This window comes from Falco cherrug, chromosome 7 (genome assembly GCF_023634085.1).
Source record: "Falco cherrug isolate bFalChe1 chromosome 7, bFalChe1.pri, whole genome shotgun sequence".
Taxonomy (NCBI): Eukaryota; Metazoa; Chordata; class Aves; order Falconiformes; family Falconidae; genus Falco; species Falco cherrug.
Window position 1 is genome coordinate 49408289 of NC_073703.1, and position 18072 is coordinate 49426360.

Consider the following 18072-nt stretch of genomic DNA (forward strand, 5'->3'; position numbering starts at 1 on the left):
TAATTGTATAACCAGCAGAACCCAGGCTGCTAAATACCACAATTTTCATGATGCATGCTACAATACTGCGTTGAGTTTTGGGCCCCTCACTGCAAGAGGGATGTAGAGGTGCTGGAGCGTGTCCAGAGAAGGGTAAGGGAACTGATGAAGGGTCTGTGGCACAAGTCTTATGACGAGTGGCTGAGGGATCTGGAGTTGTTAGTCTGGAGAAGACTCAAGGGGGACCTTACTGCCCTCTACAGTTACCTGAAAGGAGGCTGTAGGCAGGTGGGGGCAGGTCTCTTCTCCCAAATAACAAATGACAGGACAAGAGGAAATGGCCTCACGTTGCACCAGGGGAGGTTTAGATTGGATATTAGGAAAACATTTCTTCACTGAAAGGGTGGCCAAGCATTGGAACAGGCTGCCCAGGGAGGTGGTGGAATCACCATCCCTGGAAGTGTTTACAAAATGCGTAGATGCAGTGCTTAGCAACATGATTTAGTGATGGACTTGGTAGTCCTGGGTTAATGGTTGGACTTGATGATGGCAAAGGTCTTTTCCAGCCTAAATGGTTAAACAATTCTAAGGTTACCAATCCATCATTTTACATGAATCCTATACAAATTGATTATCTGAGACTATAAAAGTCAGTCAGTCACCTAATAACCAAGGACTTCAATTCTCCTATTCGGATACAGACTCATGTACTGTAAGAATCTTCCCTCTCAGCTCCTGAAAATTTCAGGCACTTCCTAGCAAAACACGGGCAGTGGCCAGCAGAGTTGAATCTGTTTTCTCCATTATAGCCATGAAGACATTTACAATCAGGACGATAACACTCTGCCAATCCTATGGCCTCTTGCACTACCAGCTGCTACTTGAGCCATGTTTCCTGTTAGCTACTCACTACCCAAGGAACTCTATATGTTAACAGGATTTATGGATTTTAGCAAATAAAAATAAATTTGTGATGTTCATACCGGCAAAGTCGCCACTGCTAATATTGGGTCTCACGTTGACAGCTGCATAGATAGGATAAGGGTTCTGGGCCCATTTCACTGCTTCTTGCTGATCAGACAGCTTTGACGGATCTTCCTGGTCACAAGCAAGGAAGAAGAAACACACTTTAATCAGGTAAGTTCTATACCCTTATTTCAATAATTTGAAGCTCTTGCTTAGCATTTTAGACTAACAATACCACTAATTCAAAGTCCCTTTTCCTCCCTCTGCATAACCCATGCATATGGTTAGATTTTGCCAGAATATTTCTGCAGTTGCATGTTTCGAATGTTTGGTGTTTGTTAATAAACTAGTTACTCTCTGACTTCTGATTGCAACTAGCATGAAAATACTGGTTAAATACCGGTTTGCAAAACCAACATCATACTCTTTACCTGCCCAGTACAACAGCTATTGATTTAATAACAGTCATTCCAAATAAATACTACCTTTTCCTACAGCACTGACCTACACTACTTCAAAATTCTTTACTAAACAAGGGTGCTGGGAAACTCAGGGCAGAAAGAGATAATAATTCCCTATGTTTATTCCACAACATCTATCCCAGGACAGCTCTGGGTAGTTAGAGAGAAGTTGGTTTCTAGACACACAATATACGGGGTGTTCAGAGCTCCCACCTGGAAGACAAACAGCAGTACACACCCAAAACATGAACTCTTTTACCTTCTGTTGTAGGAAATATTCCACAATAAGGCCCCACAAATCTGTAAAGGAAACCTTCCGTCCACTGATCTCCATTGCATTCAGCTCCTGGAAATAGTACTTCAGTCGTTCTGGGGAAAATGCCCCTGCTTTACTGCTGGACACAGTACCCTGAGCTCTTCTGATTGCATCTTGAAGGTCCTTCTGTGACCAGTTAGGGTCTTGATACAATGTTGATAAACACCTGAAAATGCTTATATTAATGTCATCAGTAGTAACAACTCTTGTGTAAACAATAATTTTAGCTAGTTATAATTAGTGCTGCAGCACTAAACTAAAAGCTTAAGAAGTCTAGCTAAAAGATAAAACCATGAAAAGAGACCATAAAAACGATGGATCTCTGAACTCTAGAACACGCTGAAAACCCTGACACCTAGAGGACTTCATCCTGATTGCTAACCTACTTTTCAAGGATGTTCCAAGCATCACATGCTAGCTAGCGCACATGAACCAGTTCATAAATATGAGCGAACTCCAGAACCTTGACAGACTGGCTGACAGTAAGGGTGCTATACTGCATACAACAATAGAGGCCACAGCCTTTATCAGAACACAGGTCTGATTAAATGAGAAACTAGTTTGGACTACTGGCTATCCACATGAACAGATGCCTACATTTGAAAGTTTGCCTCTGAATCAAAAGGCGCAGGTCAGATCATGAGGTCAGTGGAAGAATACTAGGTACATAGGAGTTAATTTAACATACAAAGCTCTGGAAGGAAAGATTATACTGTAAAGTTGCACAACTTGGTGAAACCATTTCACAAAAACAATATGTACTTATGAAGGATGATTTCACCACAAACTCCAAGAACTGAGCTACTGAAACATTCTAGCCACATCTAACATTTCAGCACATTGCTCCAGTCCACCAAAGGGTATGCCGGTGCTATTCCTCTATTCAGCCACATATGCCATTTTGGAAGGTGGTAACCTAAGTGGTCTGTGAGAGCATGTTTCCAGTGACTTGCACCACCTCAGTCATCCTCTTGGAAAGAGCAAGGAAGTGGGGAGTGTTTGAAGTCAGGGCTCTGAGGGAACACACAGCAGTTTTATTGATGTAACACATTCTAATATTCAACTGCCAAGCTGTTGCAAAAGCAGCAGACTGATAAATTTAGGCAGTAGCTGTATCAGAAGTGATACTGAATCTCTTAGACTCTTTAGGACCCCCATCAGAACTCACAGATGAGAACTGATAAAATATTTGACTTTGTTGTCTCTCTACAGATGACACAAATGCAGTTTTGACCTTGATTTACATCAACACTACTACATATTCACATCTAAGTTTCTGAAATCAACATTGAATGTAACTTACCAAGTAGAGCCAGAAATCCCACACACATACATTGCAGCATCCAAAAGGCCCAGCTGCTGAAGCCCAGCAAGACTGCCGTAGAACGATGTCAGTGCTCTCATCCCACCTCCAGACCCCAGTACCGCTACAACTGGGACCTACAGATCAGGAGTCACAATGACAGACTTTTGAATTGCCAACAAATTACAGAACTAATCCTATTTAAGTCTCATTCTTATAAAAATAAGAGATAAAATCTCTATTTCTACACACATTTCAAGTAATTTCAGTTAGATTTCAACCATAATTCCTTTCTCTATTTTGTAATTGAAATATACTGTTTACTATAAGACACAGCATGTCATCTTAGGGACAATCACTGAAATTATTTTGTATATTACCACACATTTACTTGCATGCCATACAATATACACATAAGGACAAAAAAAAGTAATCATTCTTATAACAGCACACTAAGAACACAGAGCAAGGTATCAGGCTATCTAGATATAAGTGTGTCCTCAAATTATGAAGCTGTTCCTGTGGTCTGAGCTTCAATTTAACTATTCTGAAACAGATTTCCCCATCACAATTCAGAGTTCAAAGCCCAAGATACAAGAGTTCAACTAAAGAAAGTACACACATTCTGAAATTTCAATGTTTTGTGTTCCAAAACACACCCCCATCCTTCAAAATTTTAGAAATACACCATTTCAGACTTCAGAACTGAAATGTCCCAGGGATGTATTTCATGCCATGGTGACTGCAAACCATGTTTTCTATTGGTTACAGGCAAGAATCCTACAATACCTAATTATCAACCAAGCACAAAGGCTTTTATGAATCTCACTACAGCACTGAGCTCAATACCTCATCTTTTGGAGGGGATTCTTTTAAGTGAAGAGTTTTCCTCAGTGCCTCAGAAACTATTTTCTTCCTTTTGTCCAAAAATTCTCTCTCCTCTTTACAGAGGTCAAAACCCAGACGTATATCAAGATCCCAAGTGCTGAAATAGAAATTAAGACAAAAAAAACCCAAAATTTTGAAGGATTTGTAACTACCAGGGGAAAACAGTTTCTGTGAACACGCGATCTTGGTGCTGATCTGAATCACTGGATCAAACTCTTAAATGAACTTTTAGTGTGTATATCTATACACCAGCTATTTTGAAACAACCGCTTTTGGAATTTAAAATTAAATTTCTCCCTTAATGTCTAAATACAAAGCTTGTGTCAAACAGCTCTCAGATTAAGCTTCAGGAATTTCACAAAGTAAAGATTCTCAGTAGGTGAAGATTGTATGAGGTGCAACTGAGATCACTGTACTGACATGGAAAGAAATGAAGGGAAGAGTAATTTTAAAACAGAAATTTCTGAACTTACAAGGCAGAAATGGACAAGTGAATGCCAATAAACTTGTTATGAGTTTGTAAAAGTGGAGCAGAATCTTCAGTTAATGACTATATACGAAATAACCCTATCAACTTACTAGCCAACTGCTCAGTTTTGTGTGTTATTCTTCCCCTATCACTCCTTTCTTGCACCCTTCCTCTACTTCACAGCTCAACCTCTTCACATGCAGAGACGTCCCTTCCTATTTGTCAGTACAGCGCTGCACATATTCTGGGAACCATCTGTCCCTAACAAAACTACTTAAGATTTACACTGTCAGCTATTTTACACTTAAGTATTAGGAACACAAAATTTGTTCAGATTTCAGCAAGACTGACACCATTCCAATACAGTATCAGCAAAGCAGAGTCACAGCCTTCAGAAGAAAAATACCCAGCAATATTTTTCTTTAATCTACCCCAAAAGATCAACAGAGACAAGAGACCTCCCCAGAATATCAGGGAGAATCACTCAGCTACTTCACTATGAGAAGAAAGGCCTTTCCTGATTTTTAGAGGTTTATGAGGTTCCCACTCACCTCTCTTCAGTTTTCAAACTCATATCCAAACTTTGTCCCTGTGAAGAGAGAACACATCTTGCAATTGATAGCAACTACGCAGGTGAAACTATTAACTAGAGGTTATAACATAAGCGGGGTCACTAGATACTAACCAGAACAGCAATCTCACTCACAAAACTCTCTCTGGAACACCTTTCCCTTGCACTTATTTCAGACACTTTCAGTAGTCTCCACAGAAAGTAGAAACAAGTACTCTGAGAGCAGGGTGAAAAAAATTTTTTTTCTGCAAGCTTCTTGCTTTTCTCTTCCTCTGATATTTTCTTTCACAACCTAACAGACTTTTTTCTTTGGGAAGTGATGTACTTTATACCTATTCTGCAAGACACATCCATGACAACATTTTTTTAATCTCAGTATTTCATTCCAGATATTCAAGAAAACAGCACTCCTAAGAATCACGTGCAGGTTAACTTTCCAAATCCCTACAGGCAATAGGGGAAAAAGTTATTCCAAGCATGTTAAAACAAATGCAAAACATTGACGTTACCTCTCCCAGAGAAATGATTCTTTCAACTTTTTGTCCAATAGGAAGGGAATTAACTAGCACAGTTCCCAGTCCCAGAACTGTAGTATGCTTTTCAATATCAGGGTTCATACCATCCTAATAAAAATAAAATGTTATTTTTATATTTGGTGTAATGAATAATGAATAATAAAATAAAAGAAAAATCCAGAAAAAAGTTAAATATATTACTTTCATGTGTCAAACCAGCAAACAACCCTCAAGATCATTATAACTAAATCTCTCCCAGAAGTTTAAGGTTTTTCAAGATCATCCTGCTCTCTGCTTGACAGATCTTTTCTGGGATTATTTGTGTCACTCAAATAGCTTTTTGTTGTTGTTGTTGTTTTTTAATATAGATGTCTGCCACAAGCAAAATTTCTCCATCTCCAAATATAAAATTTCCCCCCAAAATAACTGTGGTCTGACATGTATCAGAAAGCTTACAAGTAAGCTTGGCATTCTGTCTTGAAAGCAGGATTTGGAAAAGATACCAGCAAGGCAATAGCATTAGACGTACAGAACAAATACCACAAAATAGAAAACAAAATACAGCCTTTGGGACAAATGGTAGTATGTAATTAAAAAACATAATCATCTTATACAAGCACAGCAAAACGAAGTTTGCCAGGCTGTATTAGCAAGAGCAAGTTCACTCAATACAGAGCTGTGTGCAGTTTCCTATATTTAAAAGGGGCATATAAAAAACCCTCTCATATCACAGGGCCACACTCAAAACCTACACAGCCTACCACGTGGGCTGGAGCCTTTACAACCACTGCAGGCCTCAACCCCTGGGAGGAGACAGCACCTTAAAGAAACAACAGGTGGTCACCCTTCTCACAACAAGAATTGGACAGACAAGGAACTACCCACAGATTCCACAGATGTATTCTGACCAAAACCATGTGTCCTAAGTCAAATGTCCCTCTAAGCCCACTGTCCTTCTAACAGGGACAAACAACATGCATTTAGGTACAGGGCAAGCAACATGACTATGTTCCTGTCACTCTCCTACCTCTGATAAGATAGGAAAGGTCAGACTTGATAGCTTTGTGCTCTATGCCAGCTCTTGAAGGAGTACATTCTGCTAGCTACCACGGGTGGTTTGGTTGAGGTTTACCATCTGGACCAATCTCCACAGTCAACTTCTACTGTATTTTTGCTTGCCTGGCTCTGAGGTTTTGACTGCTTAAGTCCAGGTCTCTCTCTTCAGCTCATATTTGCTGCCCAATCAACCCCACTGCAAAGCTATTCTTCCATATTATTTTTTGTGTTCTCTTCTCCATAGTTGCCTCTAGAGTAGTCAAGATCACCATCCGCATTCATGCTGCCCAACTGCTTGTGGGGATGAAAAACATCACAGAATATATAGTTTCCTTGCTCTCGTTTTTGGTGTTAGGCCATACTGGCAGCAGTTATCACAATGAATATTCAGACATTCCTATGGGACAGACACACTGTGTGGGTATCTGTAGAAACTGTGAAGTTATAGACAAAGCTAAATAAACCTTTGCAAGTGGCAAGTGCTCCACAAGCTTCTAATAGAAAAGACTTTCTACAGAGTATCCCAACAGGCAAAAGGAAAGATGTCTTTAGGTGGCAAGCATGTGCAGAATCAGATTTTTTTAATCCCCAAGTTTGAACAGATTTTAAAGAGTTGGCGAGGGTATACTTTTAAGACAAGTTCACCTCCTTACCAAAGTCAAAGACCCAATGTGAAGTCTGACATTTTTCATCAATTTTTAAAATAAAAAATAGTAGTGTAAAAAGCAACACTAGAGAAAAACTTATATCTCTGCCCATAAATTTCTAATATATAACCAAAAAATAATACATCCATTCAAGACAGGCTTCTAGTCTAGAAAATTTTGATCTGAGCGGTTACAACATTATAGAGTTCAGTTCAAAAAGGTGTAACTGTAAGTGATTAGTAACCTTCATAACAGATGGTCCGCAGCACCACATACATATAGTAGCCCACAAGAAATCTGCTTCCAATGCCAGCTTTTGATATCCACAGGTACCCAAATAACATACCCAAAACTGACATCCCTAAACATCTGAAGTTGTCCCTGGTTGTCTTACGTTAAATTAAGGCCATTCAAGTACATTTTCATAGTCCAAAAGGCACTGCTTTCAGAACGGATTTATTCAAAAGTAGGCTGTAAACTTCCTAGCAGTCAGCCCAGTTGCTTACCTGTAAGACAGATATGGTTTGCTCCAGCTCCACTTGTAGTTCTGGACACATTTCTTTATCCATATGAAACACAAATGAGGTTCCATAATCCTTCTCATTGTCTGGTCTCCAAGGAATGCACAACTGCTTCTGATACGCCCCTGGAACAGACACCTTGACCTCACAGCTCCCTGTGCATTAGAATAAGAAGTTTAGACCACAGGAACCATTTAAATAGATGCTGAAAATCAGGTACTTGTTAAGTATAGCTAAGATGATGAAAACACAAGCAAAAACTCTTCTGTGGTACCTAGTGAAAGTGACATGATATTATTTAGCATTAAAAATAAAAGCAAAATTAAAAGTCAATTTGCTAGTCAGTAAATAAAAATGTGCTGGATAGACAGAGAATCAAGTCTCCCCTCTCTCCCAAGGAGTAAACATGCTGAAAAGTAGATCTGACAAACTCTTCAGGCAGCCCTACCTTTCTGTTTCTCTTTTTTTTTTTCCTCTTTGTTGATAGTGCCTTGCAAAGACAAGCAAGGATGAACCTATGAAAAGAAGAAACCAGTTCTGGTTATGAGATTTTTAGTTTGCTACTCTGTTGAAACTTAATCCACCTACTATAGGAGATGTAGATTTACAGCTGCAAGCTGTCAAAAAAACCCACTAAGTATTACATTGATCTTTCAAATAAAGGGCAAGTTGAGCAAATATCCCATCCTGCTGAAACATTTCAAAATCAAAACTACCCTTCCTATTCCAGTTACTGGAGGTTTTTTTGTTTGCAACCAGTACTTCATAGTTACAAGTTCTCAATGCCAGGGGTTTTTCCGTTTACCTTGGTTTAATGTATGTGTGAGTACCTATTCTGAGCCTGTGCAGATCCAAGCAAACACTTGATAAATTCTGCCATGACTTTCTGTCCTGGATTGTCCACATGCTCATGAAGTTTAGTCTCTCACACCGTTCAACCATCAGCTTCCCTTCCAGGGCAGCAGATAAAATACTTAATTGGCCATAATTGCCCTAAAGGATAAGAAACTCCTCCACTGCTTGAATGTAAGACTATTTGCTAAGGGAAATGGGAACACAAAAGTCTCTCTCCTGTGAAATAGTTTGCAGAACTGTGCTGTAAAATGCCACCGACTTTTCCTGAAAAAATGTTAAAACTCTACATTTCAACAATGATGAACTCCTTCCCATCCTCTTTTCCTTATTAAAAAACTTTGGTCCCTTTCCTTTGAGGGGACAAAAGAGGTGAAAACACCTGTATTTTTAAGATATAATGCACTGATTTTCTCTGATTAGGACTTTTCATCCTAATGGATGTGTCTATTCTGTGAGGGTAGAGTCTGGAGAGTGGGAAGCATCACTTACTTATTAATGGTACTGTTAAAAGCTTACAAATAATAGGTGTTAAAGTGGCAGACTATACCTGGCCAGCATCTACTCTAGAAACTCAGTAAAATGTGCAAGATTCACTAGCCTTCTAAAGACATTTTTTGTTTACATCTTTTAAAACAACCCCACTGGAAAAAAAATCAACAAAAAAACAACCAAAAAAACCAAACTACCAAAACCAACCCTTTCTGTGAGTTGGTATCAAGTTTTAAAAATTGAGGAAGCTTTTTAAACCAGAATTAAAAGAGAGGCAGATGCTGGAGAGAATAGGAGCTATTTGGAAGCCAGGAAGCCATTCTCAACAATTCTTGTCTTCTTGCTATTACCTACCTTCAGGAGTGAATGCCAACATGTATGTAATTGGCTTCCATGTACTCACCACAAGGACTCCATTAGTCAAAACCTCTGTAGGGGCATCTGAGCTGTGAAAGGAAGAGATTTAATGCAAATTAGTTTTGTTACTAATTTACTTCATCCTACTTTACAAACTATCTGCCTGGATAAACACTGGGGGAGAAAGTCCTCAGTGTGAGAGATCTATGCAAACTAGATTGACACAAGTATATTCTTCATGGAACAATGTGGGGGGAAATACTGAAGAAAAAAATTGTGTGCAACTATAAGCATGTGCTATAAGGTCTCCCCATCTCAGTTATTTTGACAACCTAGAGAAAAGCTGGGCTTAGATTGACTGTCAGATAGATAAAGCCTTTATTTCTTTATATTGCAAGGTTAATTGTGAAAGCTTTCCACTCCTAAGTAATTCATCTACAAAATGTTCATTTCTTTTGCAGCACTGCCATTCCCACAAAGTCCAGCAAATTTTATTATTTTTTTTTAGTATCCCAAAAGTTTTGGTGACTGGTGTTTTAAGGATATTTGTGATCTGCCATTGCTGAATCAACTCAAACATCACCGAGAACTGTTAAGCATTAGCCTTTTTATGGACAAGACTGTCCCTGCCCAGAAAAAGCAACTAAGAAAACGTATTGGTGGAGCACAAGTTCTTTCAGCTTTTCAGGTAAGACTCACCATTTCTCCAAGTAAAACTCTACATCCAGCTCTTCATTAGCCTTTAAAAATAAAAGTTGGACACAGGTGACCCTTGATCTTGAATATAAGGCTTTTTCCAAGAGATTAAGCTTTCTTCCTGTTACAAATTATAGTAACTACTTTTGTTGCTTTTACAGAAGCTCCAGTTTTTTGGAAGGTCGAAAACTCATGCTTTTTGTTGTTACTCTTTTAAAGATTCCTCTCCCCCTGGACATATCTTATATGACAAGACACAAGTACACACAAGTGAGAGCTGGGTCTCAGATCCACTACTCTGCTAATGAGAAAAAACACACTCTTCTGGCTCAAGTATCACTGCAGTGCCGCCTCCGCAAACAGGTTCTACATGAGGTTTTGTGCTTCCTCCCATTTATTATTTCAGTAGGTTGCTCTCTTCACTCATTGCTGTCTTTGTATTGTACACTTTGATCCAGCCATCTTTTCCCCTACCATAGCAATACAGTAAATGCTCGATAGCAGACCTAATGCAGTTTTTAAAATAACCAAGTAGAAGCCAATCTAGGTAATTCTATTTACTGAAGTTTCTAGTTCCGTAATTACTGATCAAGATGACTTAAGCATTTAGCAAACAGGATGGCTAGTGGAAAAAAAGGGAGTTTCTAACCCTCTTTCTATGATTACAAATCATTTAGAGTGCTTGTAACACTGACCAAAACCTTCCTGCTAACTTCATACCAATTAGCTTGCTTCTGACTGCACCAACAGCACTAAAGTCCAATTTCTCAAGAAACAAGCTCAAGCTTCCCTTTAATCCAGATCTACTGTACCAATGTGTTTTGAGGCAGTTACAAAAAAGATCAGAGTGGTGATGTGGCTTTACGTACATAAAACAAGCTGTCTTATTGCAAGTCCATAAACAGGTCCATGGGGACTGAGAGCAGCTGATATGCACCAATGTCACCCACCTGAAGCAGAGGCTAAATGTAACTGAACATATCTCAGGGACGTAAGATTTCCTTAGGCTTTTGACTTATTAAATATAGAGCTAACTTTTACAGCAATAAACTCCTTCACTGCAAGCTGATGATGATCAACTAAAGACTGTCTGCAGACCCCACAATGACTGCTGCCTGTAAATGCTTTTAATTTTGAGCCCACTTTATGCCACTCTAGTCTTCTGAAAAATCAATACCCTTTAAAGGTGTTTTAACATCTTCTGAAAGACAGCAGTCATTCCAAGTTTTATTTAGGTGGGCATCTCAAAAGCTGTGGAACACATAACACAAAAAAAAAATCACTAGGGATTTTAGAAACATCTGACAGTAAAACCATATATGCTGTCATTACCTGCTGACACATTTTCCCCTTCTGGCTTCTACAACAGAAAAGTCAACCAGCATGTACTGCCAGATTTCTGTAATGATGAGCTGCCGCTATTCACAGTTGACCTGGGAAGAAGCCAAAGACTAACCTCAGGGTTCAACCTGAAAGTACGCAGCAGGGGCTGACCCAGCTTCATGCCCCCTACATCAAAGACAACAGATGTGAGCTCATCGCTGACGAGGACATCCTTATCATAGAGTGTCAATTCCAGAATGTTCTAAAACCAAACAGAAACAGCCTCAGATAAGACAGAAACACTTCCATAAACCTGGGTAGCTGTATACAATGGAAACTTTAAGCATTAATCAATACCCTTCCCACTCCTGAAGAGAATTCACTATTTCCAGCAGGGCTTACAGCATAGTTAAGCAAAAAGCTCCTAGATAACAGTTTTTAGCTAAGATTTTCTGAGCTTCCCAAATAAAGAGAGGTCCCAGATGAGTGCATGTGCCAGTATTCTCCACCACCTTCAGGTACAGATTTGCCTGAAGAAGCAATAGCAATTTCCACTCTTTCAGCACGATTTAGTCCAGGATGTTATAGGGAACTATCACTTCCTGCTCAGCAGTCTCAGAGCAGGTAAATCCAGCAGAAACTAATTGAAATAGACATAGTCAGTATGTATGGCACCTAAAAAGTGGCCTTGCAACAACTTGTCTCTTCAAGGAGACAAAACTCAAGTTAGAATTGTGCTGGCACAGTCTCGCAGCAGTAACCAGACTAAGGCCTCATGCAGGGGCGGCTGTCCCCCATGCAAGGGAAGAAAAAGGTCACACACTCTAAAGCTTAATTTACAATTTCCTTATGATTTAGGTCAATTACTATTCTGCCTTTGTCACCAACCATTATGGAAAGGTACTCCAGTGAGGGAGTTTGTTTCTTGTTAATAAGCACCATATTCCAAAGGCTAGGATGCTATTGAAAGCAATAGTGTCATAGTAAATCTAACCTTTTAAAGTACAGTTTCCTTCCATCTACCATTAGCGTCTACTTTGAGAATGAACGCTGACAATCTGAAGACTTTGTTCAATACTCTATTGGTCCTGCTCAGACAGATGTACTGTCTCTAGGAGTTTGAATTTTGCTTTTCTTGATCATAGGAATTGATGGCAAGACATGACTGAATGAACTAAGTGGCAATGTGACTTGAAATTTAGTTCCCATTACCTTCACTCAGCCACTTGGCTGTGTAAGGCAAGTAGAACTACAAGAAGGTAACAGCTACTCTGTCAAAGTAAAAAGCAACCTTCAAATAGAAACTTGCTTTACCAAGGAACTTCCTTGTACCGCCATAACTCCCCTTTCCTGAATTGCATCACAAGGATATTTATGGAAAATTCTAGCTGCAACTTGCATAAGTGCAGTTACAAATTGCTGTGGTTATCACTGGACATGCATGGTACAGCTTTTTGTACCACTGAAAACAACTGATACCTTACAAGCACCACTGGTTTTGAGGGTAATAATGAATGATCAAAAGTTAAGTCAGTACACAAATGCACACAGCTCAATCAGCTCCACAAAGCGCATTCCTTACCTTAACAGCACTATGGATTCGATACTTGAAAGTTTCATTCCATTCTGGGTTATCAGAGTTGTCAACAACCTGAGTTCGGAACACTTTGGGAGACGCAGTGGGCAGCTTTAGCTCCACATAGCAGTCTGCCTTGGACACTAGAGCACAGTGTAGAGACAGATATCAGAATAATGTTAATCAAACATACTCTTTCCCATGAGCTCATTTTCTAGATCTCATTGCATCATAGAAACTTGCAAAACCAAGGCTGGACTTGTAAAGCAAAAGCCTTTAATGAAATACACATTTTTAAACAGCATCAAAGTGAACATTAGGCACTTCTATTTATTTTTTCTGATTCATTCAAACCATAAAGCCCTTCATAAAAGAGACTATTATTCAAAATGAAGAATGTCAACTTTTCAAAAAAGACTACTCCTGATATCAGGCCCATTGCCTCTTGTTCTGTTACTGGGCATCACTGAAAGAGTGTGGCTCCATGTCCTTGACACCCTCCTTTCAGATACTTGTCCACATTAATACGGTCCCCCTGAGCCTTCTGCTCTGCAGACTAAGCAGTCCCAGAACTCAGCCTTTCCTTATATGAGAGATGCTCCGGTCTGTTTACAGTCTTAGTGGCTCTTCAATAGACTCTCTCCAGTAGCCCAAGTATCTCTTAGAGGAAAGCCCAGAACTAGACGCAGCACTCCAGACGCAGCCTCACTGCTGCTGAGTAGAAGGGAAGGATCACTTTGCTTGTCATTGCCAACACTTCTCCTAATGCAGCCCAGGACACTGTGAGCCTTCCTTGCAGCAAGAGCACACTGCTAGCTTATGGCCTGCTTGCTGTTCACCAAGACCCCCAGGTCTGTTTCTGCAAAGCTGTTTTCCAGCTCATCAGCCCGCAGCGTACACTGCTGCACAGGGTGCAGGACTTCCACTTCTTTTTGTTCACCTGCATGAGGTTCCTGTCAGCCTACTTTTTCAGCCTGTTGAGGTCCCTCTGGATAGCATTGTGACCCTTTGGTGTACCAGTCACTACTCCCAGTTTTTTTAACATCAGCAAACTGACTGAGGATATACTTAGCCCCATCACCCAGATCATTAATGAAGACATTGAAAAAGATGGGGCCCAGAACTGACCCCTAGGTTACACCACTAGTTACTAGCTTCTAACTAGACTTTGTACCACTGATCATCACCTTCTGAGCTCTGCCACTCGGCCAGTTTTCAATCCAACCCCGTCTGCTTATCCAGCCCATATTTCATCAGCTTCTCTGTAAGAATCTTATGGGGGACAGTGTCAAAAGCCTTACTGAAGTTGAAGTAGACAATATCCACCACTGCTATACCCACATCTAGTGTGGCCAGGAGGTAAGCTTTCCGTTTCTTTTCTCTGAAAATAACCAATTGCCTCAGATTCCTTCCTTCTTCCAGTTAAGGCCCCTTTAACAACATAAGCATGGGGACCATTCATCACACCAATTGCGCAGAAAGGCCATAAAATGAACCTCTCTTCACAGTGTGACTCTAGCCCTCAGCCTTTCAGAAGGGTTTTTCATTCCCTGGACAGTCATTTAGCATTCCAGCAGTTCAATGTTGGATGTCAGATATAAACTTAAAGCAGGCAGACTACCTTACTACATTATATCTGAAGTAATTGAATCTCAAATTACTTTTAAAGATCCAAATGACCCAAACAGCCCTGAGAGCTTTACTCAACACAGATGCGTAACAGGAAGGGAATATATACCATGCTATCAAAAACAGGAACAGGTAAAAAGCAGCTTGTCCTGGAATCAGACAACCACCTACCTCCTTGAAAAGTTTCAATGACAAACAAAATAGCAGGCATGTGAAAGAAAGCACTGCTACAACTGAGAAACATCTGGAATCTAGAACTGAAGATTGCTGCTTCCAGGTGTAAGACGACTGCTCAGCAGAAGCAAGCGTGAAATTTGCCATGGCCAGAGCGCTGAATCCAGATCAAGGAACACAAAACGGGCCACAACAGAAGATGTAAAGAAGCAGGGAAGCAAAACATTACCAGGACTTACCCAATCTAATTCTGCATAGTAGAAGGGTTAATTTGCAGCTTGGCCTCAGATCAAGCTTTACAAGAGAAGCCTTTATTCAGACCAAAGACAATACACTATGTGTCAGTAAGAAGTTCCCATAACAACGTCACCTGTGTTACAGATAAGCACCAAACAAACTATCTGTTTTCATATAAACTTGACTAAATACTTACGCAGATCTGTACCCTTGATGTTTCTGGCTTGGAGGACTTTTACTGTTAGGTTGTAGTAAGGGTGCTTCTCCCACTGAAAAGAGAGGAACAAGCTCAGCACCTGTCTCAATTGCAGTGCCCGTTCTATAACCACACTAGTATCAGTCCAGAGAAATGGATCAGACCAGCCAACCCAAAATAAACTATTGAGTCAGTCTGGGAACATATGCAGCACTCTCAGTGCCCTGCAAGAAGACTAAAGGAGTCTAGAAGGAAACTAAATTCCCTTTCAGCAGGGCAATGAGTGATGTCTTAGGGTAACTCCTCACAGACTTCAGAAAATAAGCTCCTTATTTAGGGCTTCCTCTAATTATAGATCAGTTTTTAATTCCTTCATTAGTTCATTCCTGCTGGAGGATAAACAGATACTAAAGCTGCTCAAATAATTTTAATCATGACTTGGATAATTTAAGACTACTTGCCAAGGGCATATGCATGCTTGAGTAATACCAGACATGACAAGAATCTTAACAGCATGGTCTAAAGACGTAAGAAGCATATGCTGTTTACAATGAGGGGGGAAAAAAACAACCACCAAACCACTTTCTTGTAGGAACACATACTTCATGGCAGTCTGAGCAAGAAAAGACAAACCTTAAATTCCTTTTCATTCTGGACTAGTTACTAGTGTCAGCACTCTAAACATGCATGTGCCAATTCACAAGCACAGATCAAAATGTAATTCTTGCTCTTGAAAGCTTCTGGGACACTATTTTTGGAAAGTAATATTAGTATTTAGATGTCTGGATGTGAAGAGGGGGAAAAAAAAGCCTGACTGAATCCTAGAAGATCAAGAACTGGCAGGGGGAGGGCAGAAGAAGACAAGAGAAAATACCTTGAAAGGAATTAGTGCAGAGACTGCCCAGCAACAATTGTATACGGTGAAAAGAATGGGATTCTGCCTCATTTCCATAAGTTATGACACAATCCTGGCAGGCTAAGAACTTTTTCTATTCTTAAATCTCATTTCAAAATGCTTTTCACAAGTGGTCACTATTTCATGTTCATAATTTTCTACATAGCTGACCTGGGACCAGACTTTAATTTCAGATAGGCTAAGCATTCATCTACAACTGAATTCAACAGGATCTTCACTTACAACAAAGTGCTGCAGAGTGCCAAATATTATATAAAAACATAGGCCCTACATATCACTAACTAGGATCTCAAGGAAACCAATGAACCTTGAACTGTCAAACTTCTCTTGAATATTCCTTAGCTGATAACTGGAACTGTACTACGTTTGTTAGGCAGTCACACACTTGTGGTGTTTTACTTCTTATCACTTCAAGGTACTTCTCAGCTTACCAGGTGAACAACACAAAACCAAGACACACATCGTATATTGAATGTCTTTGTATTAAGTGACTACCATCCACCCTGATGAACGAGTGAAGGATAAAAGTTACACACGTTGTCTAAGATCTCTCACACTGGTGCCAGATTAAATTTGTGCAAATAAATTCCAATTATATTATTATTACTCTTAAAGTGTTCTTATTTGCAGCATCAACATGTTGAACATACTCTTTCCCTGATCTGTTTCTAGGAGCAAGACATACCTTCACATTGAACTTAACCATGAACTCTACCCTTCAGATGCTAGTTTTTCTTTTAAAACTTTTCCTAATCACCTCTATTTTGCTCAACCACCAACGCTAGTTTCTGAGGCAATACCTAACCTCCTTGCTACCTCACCAAGTTGCAGAATGGACTACAGAGAGAAATTTAAGATTGCATATGTTATTCTCACCAGCTTCCTAAAGGTGCTGCAACTCTTCAGGTTGTTGAGAAATGAAGCTACGTAATCACACTCCCACTACTGCCAAAGCAATCTTTACTCACGTAGCCTGGCTATTGCCTGAAATTCAGACACTATCAGCAGAGGAAGCACAGAACACCCTCCTGAAGATAGCATAGCCTTCTTTTAACCCACACCATCTGTCAACGTATAGTTACATGTTCAAAAGAAAGTCCTTCTGAAAGTCTCTAATGAACTTCGATTTGCAGTCAGCCATCAAACAGCTGAGGACACATTTTCCACGCCCAGATCATAGTTTAAGGGCATATAACAGACTTTTCACTGGGCTTACAAGTCTGTGCTATACCAGAACCCTCCCATCTGCTTTTTCTATTTATCTTTTAGCCAAGGCACAGCAAGGTCATAGCATGGTGCAAGGTGAGCTTACAGAGTAATGAAGCTTGAGAGTATCAGATATGATCCATTTGAATGTGTCAGGGAAAAGGCAGGCAAGAAATCTGTATGGGAAATGAACAACAAATAATGACAGTTTTGCCTACACCAGTGTACATGACAGCATACCAGTGTATGCGACTGATGCAACCAAACAATTTCTACTTTGCAGCTTAAGGATTTTTCAGAATCACCCCTTTTCCAGAGCTCAAGAGAGTTCATTTGAAGCAAAAAGACCTTGAAAGCCTTAAATGAGGGTACAAAACTGAATTTTCACACATTCAGCCCCGCTAAGCACTGTCTGTATCTTCCCTGTAAGCTGAAGATGCTGATGCAGCAGCAAGTGATGGCAAAACAGATTACCCCAGCCGTAGGACCCAGCACTCTTTATTCTCATATGGCCCAGAATACTTGCCTTTATACAGGGGGGTGTAAGTGCTGGGATCCACTCCACATCTCTCAGTGGATGCAGAGGACTCACTATAAGCATGCCAATCACATTACAAAAATGTCATCAATAGCAAATAAAAATGTAACTTCTAAGCCATGTTTTCTTTTGTGTTCACAGCTACTAGGCAAATCAGGTGGGCAGAGAAGTGTCTGGTTTACCAAGGA

The 18072-nt window shown here is 40.0% G+C and overlaps 1 protein-coding gene across 3 annotated transcripts in view; it reads right to left on the reverse strand.

Annotated features, from left to right (window-relative positions):
• PLA2G4F (phospholipase A2 group IVF) overlaps positions 1–18072 on the reverse strand; it is a 29006-nt gene that overhangs the window by 6941 nt on the left and 3993 nt on the right. For all 3 annotated transcript variants that reach the window (XM_055715349.1, XM_055715350.1, XM_055715351.1), the window contains 13 exons: positions 15225–15297; positions 12995–13131; positions 11546–11674; positions 10093–10133; positions 9440–9482; positions 8141–8207; positions 7678–7847; positions 5463–5576; positions 4934–4971; positions 3875–4010; positions 3026–3162; positions 1666–1888; positions 963–1077 (listed from right to left, as the gene is read on the reverse strand). In XM_055715349.1, coding sequence (XP_055571324.1) covers positions 963–1077; positions 1666–1888; positions 3026–3162; positions 3875–4010; positions 4934–4971; positions 5463–5576; positions 7678–7847; positions 8141–8207; positions 9440–9482; positions 10093–10133; positions 11546–11674; positions 12995–13131; positions 15225–15297 — 1423 coding nt within the window. The remainder of the gene's footprint in view (positions 1–962; positions 1078–1665; positions 1889–3025; positions 3163–3874; positions 4011–4933; positions 4972–5462; positions 5577–7677; positions 7848–8140; positions 8208–9439; positions 9483–10092; positions 10134–11545; positions 11675–12994; positions 13132–15224; positions 15298–18072) is intronic.